The 16,328-nt window shown below is 41.2% G+C and overlaps 1 protein-coding gene across 1 annotated transcript; it reads left to right on the plus strand.

Moving 5' to 3' along the window:
• Positions 1–935: 935 nt before the first annotated feature.
• On the plus strand, positions 936–15,832 carry POGLUT3 (protein O-glucosyltransferase 3). Its single transcript, XM_031606195.2, has 8 exons — positions 936–1,153; positions 4,877–5,074; positions 6,388–6,674; positions 7,106–7,322; positions 8,445–8,641; positions 9,456–9,650; positions 10,687–10,791; positions 11,629–15,832. Exons 1-8 carry the CDS (start codon positions 964–966, stop codon positions 11,752–11,754), a joined length of 1,515 nt encoding a protein of 504 aa, XP_031462055.1. The 5' UTR covers positions 936–963; the 3' UTR covers positions 11,755–15,832.
• The last annotated feature ends 496 nt before the right edge of the window (positions 15,833–16,328 follow it).

Here is a 16,328-nt window from a genome sequence, read left to right on the forward strand (position 1 = left end):
ACCACCTCTGCCCAGAAATGTGGTGGAGAGGAAAAGGAAAGCAGCAAACAGGGAGGGACTGGTTGGCCAATAGGCAAATAATTCTAAATGAACACTATGCGTGTTTTCTCTTGCCCACTGGGATCGTCATATTTGGTATTCTGCTGGAGATCTGCGGTTACCTGGGGTGAGAGAGCTTGGGAGACCATAGACAAAAGCAAGGAGGAAACCAGACTCAATAACTCCACTTCCAAAGAACCTGTTTGTCATGGTCTGTATGCATGGAGACTTGAGGTTCATGATATTCAAAAACAAGCAGCATTCATTCACGGTCTCATTGTTTTGCATCCGAAAAATCCAGTCTGACACAGAAGCTTCATTTATCTTCCTTACAGTCTTATGAGCCCCACATCCACTGGCACCTTCATTTCCTCACAGAATCGTAGAACGGTTTGGGTTGGAAGGAACCTTTAAGATCATCCAGTTCCAATCCCTGCTACGGGCAGGGACACCTCCCTGTAGACCAGCTTGCTCGCTTCTGGTAAAAACACACAACTTTAGGAGACAAACCATCAGGGGCGTTTCCCGTTTCCATCGTGGCAAACTTACAACATTGCTTTGTTTTATGAAACTTAATTTCCAGACAACATTGCCACTTCCCCTTCCAGCGCTGACGGGACCAACGCACGCAGAGGGCAGGAGCCCAGGGCACGCTGCGGCTCTGCCCTGCGGCTGACTTACAGGGAACGGCGGTAACGCGTTGCCGGGGGAAAGCAGGCAGCTACTTCTTCGGGGAGCCCCGGCTGGGGGCGGGCTGCGCTGCCACTCAGCCGAGGGCCTCGCCCGGCCCCGGCCCCCTCGGGCCGCCCCGCAGGGCGGGGGGAGCGGGCGGCGGTCTCCCGCGGGGAGCGGGCGCGGGGCCCGCCCGGCCGCGCAGGCCCGGAGGAGGCCGCGGCCCCGGCCCCGCTCCAGCGCGGCGCGGCCATGGGCAGCCGGGGCTGCGCGCTGCTGCTGCTGGGCGCCGCTCTGTCGCTGCTGGGCTCGGCCGCCGTCAGTCCCGAGCGGAGCCTGGCGTGGGGCCCCGGGCTGGAAGCGGGGCTCGCACTGCCCGTGCGCTACTTCTACATCCAGGCGGTCAGCGCGACCGGACGCAACTTCACCCGCTCTCCCCCAGGTACCGTGCGTGTGCTCGGGGCTGCGCTGCGGGCTGTGCGCCCTGCCCGGGGCGGCGGATCCGCGAGGAAGCGGTCGGAGCCGCCCGCCTCCCGTCCCGTCCCGTCCCGTCCCGTCCCGTCCCGTCCCGTCCCGTCCCGTCGCGTCCCGTCCCCTCCCCGCCTCGCTGTGCCGCCCGGCCGGCACCCGCGGCGCTGCTCCTCGCGCGGCTCGCGGCAGCGCTGGAGCCCGGCGCGGGAATCCCGGCGCCCCGTGCACAAGTGCTGAAGCATCCTCCTCGCCCCTGCACACGCTAAGCTCGCTTTCTGCTCCAGCAAGCACGGCGCTCCGCTGTTCCACCGCTGCTCCGTTAGCAAGGAGTTAGCATTCCCGTCTCCCATTCGCTCAGCCCGGCACTGAGCGGGGTGGGAGTTTTGCTGGCCGAATGCTTGCTGCAGTCAGGCTAAGCTTCTCCTGAGGGCTGTCATTTAGGGTAAAAGTACTTCTGCATCTCGTGTTCTGTAGTAAAGATGCCTGAGATGATGACCAAGCAGAGGGTCGAGGCGCTAATCTGTACAGGGCAGAGCTAATTGACATTCGTGGCCTCTCGAAGCCATGCAGGAGCCTATTTCCTGCTCTTGGTACCAGTGTCAGAACGCTGCTTGGGAGGTCAAGGAATAGGCCAAGTAATTGAAAACAGCCAGCATTTACCTGAAGTTTTCTCACATGGTTGATGGTAGCACACAGCGCAAGGGCTGTGCCTGCAGCCCAGCAGCAGCCCAGGCCCCCGGCTCCGGCCCCTGTAGCAGCACGGTGCTGGGCTGCAGTGCGGCTCTGTAGCAGCGCCCCAGGACCTGAGCTCACTGACTGCCAGACCAGGGCTGGTCTCAGCCATGCAGGACTCGAGCAGCAGTTCCTAAAGGTAAAAGGTGTGCAGCTCTGCTTGCTCTCCCATGCAAGCATGAGTGCTGCAAGAGAAGCGGCGTTGAGAACCTTGTTTTGCCCTCTGTAGCCTGTGTTTATACTAAGGCTGTAGGGCCGGGTGCCATCTGGCACAGGGTGCCTTCCACACACGCTGTGGGCCTGCAGCCACCAGTCCCAGTGTGTGCAGGATGGCTGTGAGGAATGGTAGTGCCAGCCCCACAGCACTGCCAAGGAGCACTGAGCACCACGGACCCATTGACACTGTGATGGTGCCAGTGGCCACATTCCAGTGCATGAGCACTGTTTAATTTACTCATGGGTTACAACTTTCAGTTCTCAAATTAATTTTAATGTTCAAGTTCTATTTCTAAAATGTCAGTCAGAATTATAATTAATAATATTTACTGATTCCTTTTCAATATGAGCAAAATACATCTCAGAATATCCCTACTGGGGTAAATCTGCACAAGCAGCAGTACTGTGACCAGAGTGCTGCAGGTAAGGCTTCCCATCTGTAAAACTAAGCTACTGAACTGTGTATTGTATGGGTTAGAATTTCAGTCAAGCTCAGTATGGGGGCCCAGTATGACACAAAGGACAATCAGTAGATTTTAAATGTTAATATTCTTTGGAATATAAAGTCTAATCACCAGAACTAATGTGCACTGTTCCACAGAACACAATGATTTCAACTTACAGCTTGCAAACTTTATGAGCTGTCCTTTCAGGAAGTTGTCAAATGATTCAGAATTCACTCTTTCCCAGGAAAGAGTTCCAAAGATGATAATAATTAAAAAAATCACTGCTGAAATCATCATAACTTTCAATATATACTGCATGGATTCTTTTTTGAATACATGGGTCATAGAATCACAGCACGGTTTGGGTTGGAATGGACCTTAAAGCCATCTTAGTTCCAACCACCAGCCACAGGCAGGGCTGCAGCCCACCAAGTCAGGCTGCCCAGGGCTCCATCCAACAGGCCTTGAGTACCTCCAAGGATGGGGCATACCTCCTTTGCAAGCTATACAAAAGGAATAAAACCCACATAAAGTAAGTTTCATCATCTGATTTAAGTATCCTATTTTGGTTGTGTCCACATCTTAGATTCTCTTCAGGATACGAGTTTTTTTTCCTTAAAATGCTGTCCCAGACAGGTTTTCAGGGCAAAACGAAGGTACTGGTGGTAAGGATTCAACACGGACATGTTTTTCTTGTATCAACTCTTTCGATTGAGAAAAAGAGAAAAATGCAAGTGGAAGTACCCTGCTAACCTTCCTGCAATTAAAAAGAAAAAAAATCAGCAAAAAACTGTTATAGTTCAGTAAAGCAGTGCAGTACTTAGAGGCATCAGCCCCATCATGTAATGAATACTGTAAATCAGAACCAGGAATCTTTTTGCCTCCAGTGCATAATTTCTATTAAATACTCAATCTCTTACCCCTCTCCCTTCTTTTGAGTGAGACTGGCTTTTTCCTTTCCCAGTGAGCTTTGTTATCAGGTCGCCATTCCCTTATCAAATGCTTGCTGCATCTAAACCACTAGCAGCTAAAAATAATGTGTGCTTTGGGGCAGATTTGTACTTCCTCATTGACCATCCAGTATATAATGTATTTTGTTCCATATTCCAACACAGAACAAAACCACTCACAGGTATTTCCTGTTCAGGGGATGAGGAGATCGAGCCAAGTAGTGATTTCTCATTTTTATGATGACTGCAAACTTTGTTTTCTCTGGTAGGAACACTCTATACTCAGTTAAAACGTTTTCTAAAAAGGGCAAAAAAGAGGCAAAGACACAAAATCTACAGAAAACCATTTTTTCTGTGATCCTACTTCATGGCTTGCTCTGGGTTTCAAGGGTTCTTCATCCAAGTGATACTTTGTGATAGTCATAGCGAGAGCATAACTGTATGCTAGTTTGTGGCAATAGTCATTGCATGTATTTGGTTTGCAATGATTAAACCATCAAATGTTGAAAATAAACTGTCCTCCTCCCCTTTTTTGAAGAACACAACTGACAATGATCATGAGTGGCAGAAATAGAGGGAAGTAACAGATTTATCTTTATGTGTGCTCGTGTTGTCCACAAAATGTTCCATGCCCAGTTAAAAAGTGAGGGTGCATTAATGATGAAATGCTGGTGATTTTTAAGCACAGGTCAGACAGATGTCCAAGAAACATCTCTGCTATCACCCTCTTACCCCTGCTTTTCAGTAGCTGGAACTTTAGATATGCAAGACAGTCAGCTGCAGCCCAAAGGTGAACAATTTGTATTTGATTCCTGCATGCTGCACCTATCTTCCCACAAGCTGGCAAGTATTCCTTTCTCCTATGCTCTTTTAGCTTCCTTTTCTCTCTTTATTATTCTAGAGAAGATGATTGTTCCTCAGAGCACTAACTGGAAGACATAAGATTAAACCTAATCTTCAAAATTGTAAAAACCACAAATTTCAAAATAGAATAGAATCATAGAATTGCTCAAGTTGGAAAAGACCTCCAAGATCATCAAGTCCAACCACAACCTCACCATACTACCCTAGCTGTTAGCCTTTCTTTCTGTGTTGTAATCATTTTTAACTATTTATCTCCATCTACAGGTTTTCCATTTTTTAGGCATGTCATGATCAAGAGAAATGGCTAGAAAGGCATTCTGTCACTGGAGATGAACTTTACCAACTTGGTATAATCAAAAAATTTCCAGTGCAGAGTTTAATTAAATGCTATGGATCATTCAGTTGAAGTTTGCTCTCACCTTATTTCATACATGGGACTCTAGTAGCTTAAAGTGCTTTTAACTGTTTTTATTTTCCTACTTTCAGGAAGAACACAATTTAAAGTGGTAATTAATGCACTTTCTCCAAAAGAGCTCACCAGAATTTACACTCCTCACCCTCTGGATAGAAATGATGGCACATTTCTTATGCGGTATCGGATGTATGGGAGTGTCAGAAAAGGGCTAAAGATTGAGATACTTTATGGTGATAAGCATGTAGCTCAATCTCCTTACATTTTAAAAGGTAAGGTTTTTTTTAATATATATGATGTAAAGTAGCTGCAGAAATGCTATGGGCTAATTTACTGCTAGAAGTGAAAGATTAGAGGTTTGGTTGCTCATATTCATATAGTGACATCACAAATGTTCCCCTCATACAGGGAATAAGCAGTGACAATCTCTATTCACTGCCAAGTTACAGGATGTGCACAAATGTAGATTTTGGCTTCTGATGTTAAGACTCTGTGTCTGGACACTTTATCTTCACTCTTGCAACCAGAAATGGATTTCTCCAGATTTTCTAAGAGGAAAAAGAGAGGAATGGTACTTTTACCTTTTTTCAATCAGCAATTCACTTAAACATTTTGTGATTTTTATCTGAAGTAAAAATTAATACCTGCAAAAGTGAGGATTTTGTGTTGTTCCCAATATTTCATAATGTATATGTCTCTCTGTGATTTCTAAATGCTGTGATCCTTCATAAAAACAAAGATAATATTCTCTAACTAAGCTAGTGTTTTTTTCTCATAGCACAATTTAATTCAGTGCAGGTCTGTACAGTTATGTAAGAGGTACTTAAAATCAGGGAAGATAAGGCAAATTCCTCTCATCCCAAATCTCCTTCTTTAACTTACCTGTCTCTAAAATGGACAGCTGTTCAGCAAAGAAAAGGACAATAAAGTTACTTTCTTGGGGAGTCTTGTTTCTTTTTAACACTTGTTCTTCTAACCAGAATTTGGCTATGTCTTAAATACAAACTTTGAAACACTTACTTTCAAGATGAAATCAAACTGTCCTGAGTCCTTAACGTAGCGGTTTGTCTTCTGTATGCTGATGCATGTTTACCAGCAGCCATGATACTATGACACAGAACAGAACGTGTTTTGAGTAGAAGTCCATGAAATAAGGGCTTTTATTTCGTGCTCTGTGAGGCTCCTGTGTAAGCAGTCCTACTTCAAAAAGATAGAAAGGATGGCTGATGGTGCAGCAATGAAAGTAGCTTGTGGTGAGATGAAGACTGCTGTATCAAAGTTCTGATTTAGACAGAAATTGAAACTAACACCTGTGCTTTAGTAGTTACAGACAAATAGATCAATTCTGAACATTCTGGCAGGCTGGCAGGCAGCACAAGAATGGAGCTTCATTTGGCAGAGGATTTTTGCCCTCAACAAGCAACAAAAAATCTACTCTTTTCATTTCTGAAATGGATGTTGTAGTTTTTTTGTTTCTTAAAAACTTCTAGGCTCTCTAATTTCTAGATTCCTGTGCCCGTTTGTTTGGGGAATTATGATTGATTTAGAATCACAAATACAGACTTTCAGTGCTTGTTTTCTGCAGGACCTGTTTATCATGAATATTGTGACTGCCCTGAAGAAGACCCTGAGATCTGGCAGAATGTTTTCTCTTGCCCATCCCAAGAGCCTCAGATTACAAAGGACTTCATTTCCTTTCCCACCATTGACCTGCAGCGAATGTTTAAAGAAATCCCATCAAAGTTCAGTCAAACAAGAGGTGCTATTGTTCATTACACTATTCTCAATAATCGCATCTACCGTCGTTCCTTAGGGAAATACACAGACTTCAAAATGTTCTCTGATGAAATGTTACTGTCACTGGCAAGAAAGGTATCAGTTTTGATAATTTATGCAAAACTATAAATCATATTGCGATGTAACAGCAGTATGTATTGTTATAACTTCAGATTTGTCATTGGTGTTGTGAGATTTTAAATTTCTTTTATCAAGATGACAGTATCTCTGTAGGAATCATGCTAGAACTAATGTGTGGGATCAGAGTTTGATGTTAATTAAATTGATAGAAAATCTGTAGAAGCTACAACCCAGTCTTGTAGGCTTCCTGTCCTCTGAAAGTGTTCCGTTCATACTTACTTGCTGGACAAAAAATTTGAAATTAGAATCTGAAGACCATCTAAATCTGTAAAATCTTGGTTTATTATTGATTCTTCATCACATGAGAGCTGAGGGTTCTACTTAAGAGTGGCAAATAGCAGTGTAATTATACCTGTGTTATTATACTTTCTTGGGCATACATTTAGGTTCATCTCCCCAATGTGGAGTTTTATCTTAATGTTGGAGATTGGCCAGTTGAGTACCGAAAAGCCAATGATACACCTGGGCCTATTCCCATCATCTCATGGTGTGGCTCTGTGGATTCGAGAGACATCATCCTTCCAACATATGACATAACCCATTCAACTCTTGAAACCCTGCGTGGTGTCACAAATGATCTCCTTTCTATTCAAGGAAATACAGGTAAGTTAGAGATTGAATTTTAAAAAGGGAGTTTTAATTCTATCAAAGAAGGAAGCTGCCTTTAAATGATGTTTGTTACAATTTTTAGTTCATAAGAGTCTTGGGATATCTCTTAATAGAAACAGTGTAGTTTTCACAGTCTGGGCATTTCCAACATTGCTACAAAGCAGGTGATTAATACAGATTTAGAGCCAAAATGTAAGAAGTCCAGTACATGGCAATGGTGAATTTTATCTTAACAGTATCCAGAAGATAGCTGTTGAAAGTGGCAAACTAGTACTATGCTGCAACCTCTTTCAACTAAAAAAAAATTGTATAAAAACAGCTCAGCATGAGAAATTCTGAATTGTTTTTCTAGCTTCAAAGGAAAAGTCAGCTGTACTGACAGGGGTCTTTTTCCCCAAGACATTCATGAATTCTTAGGGATGATGCAGTTGGCATGAACAATAGGTAAGGAGTAAAACTTAAGTGAGGAGCTGTTTCTTTTTATTTGGATAGTTCATGGTCTTTTCTTCATTACTTTGTTTTTAAATTCATCGATTTAGTTAGTTACATTATCAGTTTGAAGCAATCTGTGTTTACTGATTTAGTACGGCTGTTCTTCCAGTTACAGCAACATGATGTTCCTACTCTACTCTGGTGTGTCTTTAAGGAAAGTCCCAGCAGAATAATGAAGGATGTGTATTTAGTGGAATCCCTGGAGGCATTCAAGGCCAGGCTGTATGTGGCTCTGGGCAGCCTGGTCTGCTGGTTGGTGACCCTGCACACAGCAGGAGGATTGAAACTAGATGATCATTGTGGTCCTTTTCAACCCAGGTCATTCTGTGATTCCTTGATTCTATGATATAGCTTTCAAGATATTTGCAATATTGTCAAGTGTAAAAGCAGTTCTCCACTTTTCTTTTTAAAAGTTGTTCAGTTTTCCAAGCCAAAAATTCAAGCCAGAACTGGGAATTTTAGCACTGTGATTAATAAGTGATTGTGTTAACTGAGAAATCATGCCTGTTTTACCTTGTCTCTAAGTGTAATATCACTGCCATAACAAGTTTCTGTTCATAGCACTAACCATTTCGTAACTGTCTCTTTACTGTTCACTTTCATCTTATCACTCAATGCTCACAGGCCCATTCTGGGACAACAAAACTGAACAAGCTTTATTTAGAGGCCGAGACAGCCGAGAAGAACGTCTCTATCTTGTCAAGTTATCCAAGGAAAATCCGGAACTACTGGATGCTGGAATAACAGGGTATTTCTTCTTCAGAGAAAAAGAAAAGGAGTTGGGAAAGGTTCCGCTGATGGGCTTCTTTGATTTCTTCAAGGTAGTAAGCAAATAATAGTCTCAGATTAAATTTGCTCTCAGGTTCTTACTGAGTAATACAACAAGGCTTTCTTTGGCTAATTGCATTCAGTAAACAAAACAATTGTGTTGCTCTGGGAACACTGGTCCTTGCAGAGTAGCTAGACCACCCCTAATCAAGGTCATTGCCACTAGCCTTTCTTCATGGAGTCCCTTCGATAGAGTTCTTCAAGATTATTTTTTAAATAAATTGAGAAATTTGTTTGCTCACCATCAGGTTTTTTACTTGGAGTAAATATGAAAACAATGGACACAACTTGTGTATAAAAAGTAAAGGGACAGAGTTCTGTAAAAAGTAATTACAATACATGGCAAGAGAGGTTCTGTTCCAGAGATCAGTGTATCACAAGTGCTGAAACAGCCAAGAGTATCTGGCAGAGCAGTGTATTCATGGTTGCTCTTAGAATACTGTTTTAATTTTTCTGTATAGTTTTAAGTGAGAATATATTTTTACTCTCTTGAAGTGTAGGTTAATATTAATTCACAGCTCTACCCCCTGTTCTGCCAAAGGACACTTAAATAGAACAGTACACATCAGGAAGTCCATGTGACACCAAGGTTCCTGACTATATCTCTTGGGCTGAAAACAAATCTTTTTATTGTTATGTTACCAGAACACCATGAAACTACACCTGCATTACACTAATGCAGGCTTTAAGATGAGAACTAGTAAACACAACTGTGTCTTGCCTAGAAGAGAAACTTTTGTATAGCCAGTGTTCCTATTCTGTTGCAGAATGTTTCACTTTTTGTTTCCCTCTCTCTCCACATTGCAGTACAAATACCAGGTGAATGTTGATGGGACTGTAGCAGCTTACAGGTTTCCATACCTCTTGCTGGGTGACAGCCTAGTACTGAAGCAAGATTCCCAATACTATGAACATTTTTATACTGTATTGAAACCATGGAAACATTATGTTCCAGTTAAGAGAAGCTTGGAGGACTTGCTAGAGAAAATAAAATGGGCTAAGGTAAGTTACATTACAAACTCAATAAATGAATGTGTTACAGTTTATCTTAGTTCTCTTTTTTTATCTTAGCACTCTTCTCCAGGTACATATTTTTGCATGAGCTCTCTGTTGAGATCCTGGAATAAAAGAAATAGATTTTGTTGTTACTGGGGGGAGGTGAAGGCAAGTAACTATCTCTATTCAGGGATATACTTGCAAATTAATTTTAGGTATGTGTAGAAGAGTGTTTGTGAGTCAGAGCCTTTGTATAATGACTAATGTGAGTAATTTTCAAAGAAACGCCCAGAATCCTAGTTACTACTTAATTAGTTCTATCACTTTTTTCAGGTTCTGACTAGAACAGAAGTTACTGCATGTTTGTTTGAATGTACAAAAGAATCACTGCTCTATATAATCACTGCTCAGAATAAAAGGTTGCCTATTTCTGTGTGACTGGCAGGTTGGCATTCTGTGTGACTGAAAATGCCATTTGTATTTTAAGCTTAACAATTAGGTTAAAAACACGGAAAAAAAATTCTTTTCTGAAAGTACTTCATAAAGAATCAGAAGAGAATACTGTGAGCTTTCAAATGCACACCTAAAAAACTTGAGAACAAGTACATAAGTTGAAATGCATACGTGCATCACTTTTAAATGTAAGTCAAACAGACATTTCTAAAAGGAAAACTTTAAATTGCACTGCATAGAAGAGGCTGCTTGTCTTCTGTGTACCTAATACACATGGGAAATGTCGGAGCTGCTTTTGAAGAGGCTTGTGGCTTTAGCAAAACAGTGGAGCAACAGTCAGCTTTGTTTTCGAAACTGTTCAGTTGCCCATGAAAGGTGTCACCAATAGCCCTGAGCTACCAACAGGAGCCATAAAAGCAATCCAGGATTAAAAAAAAAAAAAATTTAAACAGTATCCCTTTGCACTATTTGTACTGCAATTGTAAAGAATCAGGTTTGAATAGTCCCTTTGATAAAATTACTTATGCCAGCAAGACTTCAAGTAACTGATTGTTCTGGTATGTGTTGCTGTTTCTTCTCAATTTTCTAGGAAAATGATGAAGAAGCACAAAAAATTGCTAAAGAAGGACAGTCAGTGGCAAGAGAATTACTTCAGCCTCACAGACTTTACTGCTACTACTACAAAGTGCTCCAGGTTAGTACAACAGATTGTTTTATTACCTTTCCTCAGCTGCTACCACTACTGATGCTACGCATTTCATATTCAGTCCTTACCTCAAGAGCAGGCATTGTTTATATTATTCACAGAGATCGGTGTAAAGAACTTTGCTAAAGCCTGTTATTAAAGAGGCAAGCTATCATAATAGTTGTTTTGCACAATGGGAGATTTATTTAATTTTTTTGTCCCCATCCTCCCATCTGATCTGTTTTCAGCATCACTTGCTATATGGTTTCTAATGGAGGTAGGACATAATCTGCACACAGCTTTCCTTCTCGTTTTTCACTTGTATTTGTCCCCTCACTCGCTTCTCTGCTGTATTACATAACAGTGAATACACGGAAAAGAAATTCTGGAAATACAGCTTGTGGAGTGGTGAGGTGTGAGCGTAGAGTTACTGGTTCCCTAGCAGATGCAAATCTTCAGTGAAACTTAAGTTTCTGTTCTTTGGAAGTACTAATTGCTTTTTCCTCCTGTGCTGTACAGAGTTAGAGCTCAGTTTCAGTGGTCACAGGTTGACACAACGTTTGGCATTGTTCAGTGTTATCTGCATGAAGTGGTTAGAGACACAAATAATGACGATATTCAAATTGACATTAATCATAGGATATGGGGAAACATTAAAAGGTTTTCAGAGGCAATGTAGCCTATTAGTAGGTGTGTTAAAAAGACACCTTGTAAACAGATTGTAAACAGTGACATAGGGACTGTGGATTAAGGCAAGCTTTTCAGTGGAAGGGAGGAGAAAAATTCTGTCTCATGAATTATACCTTGGTGCTTTCAGCATTCTTAAATGTTGTTTACATATTTCAGAAATATGCCGAACGCCAAGCCAGCGAACCTGAAATACGGGATGGAATGGAACTTGTACCTCAGCCTGATGACAGAGACTCAGTATGCAGCTGCCACAGGAAAAAGCCTTTAAGGGAAGATCTATAACTGTACCGGATGGAGAAAATCACCCACTTACAATGCAAGAATTTAAATAGGATTTAAGCTGTGAAATCTAAGACACTTAGGCACTAGCAGACAGTCTTAGTTATGTATTCTTATTGTATTTACATATCCTTTTTCACACTGACTCTGGTCTGCAGCATTGGTTCCCACAGTTCTGTCTCCATGACCACCACCAGGCAGATACTGAGCCTGTAATGGGGAGCATTCAGGGGACTTGGTTTATGCATTGCATCATCACGAAAGAAGAGTGGAGTGCTGCTCATGATCCAGATGGGACCCAGATACCAAAGTTTTATGAGGAACCAGTCATCCAAAAGAGATCTCCCATGAGTCAGGACAAGTTAATCTAAAGGAGCATTTGCAACATTCTAAAGCAGTGTTATGATTTCTTCATAAAGTTTACCTCAGTTTTAGATTATTTCTTGTATACAAAACAATTTTCTAACTAGACAAAGAAAAGTAATATTTGAGATTTACAGATATCAAATCTGGTGTTGCTTTGAGATCATTTTGTGGTATATGATGTAATAGAATAGAGAACACGATTTAATCTTTAACAGTTTCACTGGAAAACTGAGAGGAGGGGGAAAGATCAGAATAGTATTTTTGTAAGCACAGAATCATGGAATCAAAGGAGTTGGAAGGGACCTCTGGAGATCATCTAGTTCAACACCTCCCTACTAAACCAGGTCCTAGAGTTGACTGCACACAGTTGATCTGAATCACCAAAATTAAATCTGCTTTAGACTGTGTAGCTATCAAAACCATCACAGCTGTACTCTGAGTGCCAGCACACCACTCTGAAGTCCTTTTCCATGCTACTGACCATGTGTCTGAATATAGGTACAGACCCATAGAAGGACTTAGCAACTTCAGGGACAGGTGAAATATTAGTACAGTTACAGTCTACGCTTTTCTAAGCTATTTGAGTATCCATACATCTGAAATTTGTTAGTAAAGTTTTAGACTACTTTTAGGTTTTACTTTGCTGTAGGGCTAAAGATGTCGCTGTGTTTTTCACTTGGTTACATGAAATTTTCCTGTGCCTAAGTCCTCAAATGGAGCTTATCCATTTTTCTGAATTTAGATAAAACCTACCTAATACTGAGAGCACTGAATTCAGTGGACAGCAGATAAGGTACCGTTGTTTTGGTAGAAAAACCTATGCTGCATTTTCTATGTAACAGTCAAGCGGTTAGAGGCCATACTGAGCAGTGGGGAAGATAACTTTGTTCTCCTTGATTTGATTCGAAGATGAATTTTCAAAGTGCCTTAGGTCCAGGCTGCAGATGAGTTCTTCAAGTCTTCCACTAAAGTTGTGAAGCCTCAAAGCTAATGATAGAAAATTCATAGGGCCTGAAGGAGCTGGCAATACTGCAGTGGTAAAATCCCACCTTCAGGTGGGATAAAGGAAAGATCCTTGCTGCTCCCAGTGGCTCTGCTGATATTTACGCAAGAAACTGTCTATTTCAAAATGTATGTAAACAGTCTTGGGAGGAGAGACCTATGCCAAACCTTCCCACTCCTGCCATGGAGTTCACTGACCGACAAGTAACATCTGGCTTCCAGACTCAAAGTCAGCTTGTAGATTTCTAGTAAAAATCCATTCAGAGTTGGTACTTCAATTAAATTCAGATTACTTTTGAAATGTGGAGCTGTGAAAAGCAGCTGTGAAAAGCAGAGATCAAATACATATGAAATAAACCAGGAGTTCAGCTGGACTGAAATCATCCAAGCAAGGTAAGTGCTGAAAGCCACCTGCATCATCAAGCCCAATACCTTTCACCTCATTTGTAAGTTTCCTCCCAGGAGGAATACACAAAGATATTTGGTGTTTGCACAGTGACAAAAATGCAGTAAGAAAAAGAAAACACAGATTTTCAGGTTGCCTCAGCTTTCTAACTCTGTGGCATCTGTGTTCTTCCTACTCAGCTACACTTATGTAACTCCTTACCTGGATACCGAATTCTCCTTGTGCAAAAAGGAGTGGAAACATGATTGTGGACTTATCTAATTGCTTAGATGGCCAGAGTTCAGTGCTGTATGCTTCATATGGGTTTCATTCTTGCATATGACAACACTGCAAGTTGCGCTCATAAAATACATGACAAAAAATCTGTACTATGAGATTTTCTGTGTGCTAAATGTGGAAAGACTCTCAGGTTTCTAAAGAAACTGTTCCTTGGTTATTTATTGCACTATTCTGGTTAAGAAAAAAATTTGGAACATCTTGTTCTACCCATCAACATATTGTTCTAGTTCTAATACCCATATAAATAGTGGTTGTATTTTTATTTGGCATGGCAATCATGTTCTAGGACTTCATCCTATAAATATATGCTCAGCTTATCTGACAGAAAATTTCTGCATCAACATTCAGAAACACAGTTCCATTGCTAAGGTGACACTCAAAACTGGTATGTGCTTCTCTTCTCTCTTTACAGTCATTTTTATTGTACTGTATGATCTGAGATGATCCATTATCTGCATTTTTTATTCCTCACAATTTATGAAGTATTGTGCTCAGGAAAGTCAATTATGCATACCAGACAGCTGAAGCAAGAAAAATTTCCCCTTGCACACATATTTCAAAGCAAAAATCCCCAGATGATCTGTTTATATTCTAAAAAACATGAGGGAATGGAAGGAGTCATGATACATATGTTAGGGTTCTTTGCAAATACCTGTATAGGAAAACTTGCCTGGCTTGAAACGTGAGTATTTCAGACTGGAAGAAGAAGCAGATGAAACCTACATGGTCATGGATATTTTTAAGAAAAGTGAATATTTCATCCCTCTTTTTTTTTTCTCTCACAGACAGGGAAAAAAAAATCTTCGAAGTTCTCCATCAAAAAGAACTCCCTTCAAAGCTGAGACAAGTTTTTGACAGAATGACTTGACGATGTTTTATAGCTTGCAGACAAGCAATACCCTAACAAATATAAAAACATTCATCTTGTCAAAATTAAAAAACAGTAGGACATGATAGGGTAGAACTGTCATTAAATGTGCTCTGTCATTTGAGAAAATCTGGTTCAATTTATAACTACTGATCTTCCAAAGATAAAGGAAGGTATGGCCTCTCTTTTCACTGGTGGTATTGTATGCAATTTCAATTGTAATGATGAGCAATCACAACAATTGCCCCTCCAGGCCAGAAAGATGTCAGATCTATTTTAGTTTGATGACAGGATTATATTTACTGGTGTTACAGGAATCGCTAAACATTCAGTAAAACCTGTTCATCTAAGTAAAGTGTAACACAGATGCTGTATGGTATTTTAAGCTGCATATATACATTAGATTTTCTGTTATTCTCTAATAGTTCTTGAACAACAATGAGTAAATATCTGTTACACCTAACAGTAGCTTCATCCAGTGAATACTCCAGAAAATTCATCCTTTTATGCTGTTCTAATATATCTAAACACCTACATTTGGAAATACCCAACACCAATTTCATCTTGAAATGAGAACCAGTAAATCACGATCTGTTGACCATAGCAGAAATATAAATTCAGCACATTTTTAGACTGTTTTTTAAGATTTCCCTCGAGATAACTAATATATTAGTTTCGTGACAGTATTGTTCCAGATCCGCCTTGCAGATTCATAATTAAAAAGCCCTATGATCAAAGTTTGCCTGATGGAATGTTAGATTCAAGCATCCTTCCCGGGAAGCTGACGCCCAACTTTCATTACATTAGAAAGTAAATTATTTAGTTAGGGAGGAGAGCTGATAGGGAAAACATACATCACCTGTTTGAGCACGTTTGAGAAGCTTGCAAAGAAATGATAATAACAAAAAGAAGCATTACATAAACCTAGGATATTATCAGCTCTTTGCAGCTTCAGGTTTTCAAAACTGTTCTGAAAGGGCAGTGATGGAGTACAAGACATTGTATGAATACATTTTAGTTCACCAGATTTAAACACTAGACAATGTCTGTGGATATTTTTTAGCATTTTAACGAGGTTTGTGTTTCAAGTGGTTGATAATGTAAGAAAAACTGTACTGTAGATAATTATGGCACTCATTTTGTATTTTGCTGTCAGAATACGGGTAAAGGAATTATTTGCGTATCTGTTTGAATCATAGAATCATAGAATGGCCTGGGTTGAAAAGGACCCCAGTGATCATTGAGTTTCAATCCCCTTGCTATGTGCAGGGTTGCCAGACCAGGCTGCCCAGAGCCACATCCAGCCTGGTCTTGGATGTCTCCAGGGATGGGGCATCCACAACTCCTTGGGCAACCTGTTCCAGTGTGTCACCACCCTCTGTGAGACGAACTTCCTCCTAATATCTAACCTAAACCTCTCCTGTCTCAGTTTAAAACCATTCCCCCTTGTCCTATCACTATCCACCCACGTAAACAGCTGTTCCCCCTCCTGTTTATATGCTCCCTTCAAGTACTGGAAGGCCACAATGAGGTCTCCCCAGAGCCTTCTCTTCTCCAAGCTAAACAAGCCCAGTTCCCTCAACCTTTCCTCACAGGAGAGGTGCTCCAGCCCTCTGATCATCTTAGTGCCCTCCTCTGGACCCGCTCCAAGAGCTC

The sequence above is a fragment of the Phasianus colchicus genome, chromosome 1, assembly GCF_987193195.1.
Source record: "Phasianus colchicus chromosome 1, bPhaCol1.hap1.1, whole genome shotgun sequence".
Lineage (NCBI taxonomy): Eukaryota > Metazoa > Chordata > Aves > Galliformes > Phasianidae > Phasianus > Phasianus colchicus.

Bases quoted from the DNA above. Each gene is read 5' to 3' on its own strand.
- POGLUT3 (XM_031606195.2), top strand. From the start codon at position 964: ATGGGCAGCCGGGGCTGCGCGCTGCTGCTGCTGGGCGCCGCTCTGTCG. The intron at 1,154-4,876 runs GTACCGTGCGTG...TCCTACTTTCAG, and splicing joins CTTCACCCGCTCTCCCCCAG to GAAGAACACAATTTAAAGTG. The intron at 8,642-9,455 runs GTAGTAAGCAAA...TCCACATTGCAG, and splicing joins GCTTCTTTGATTTCTTCAAG to TACAAATACCAGGTGAATGT.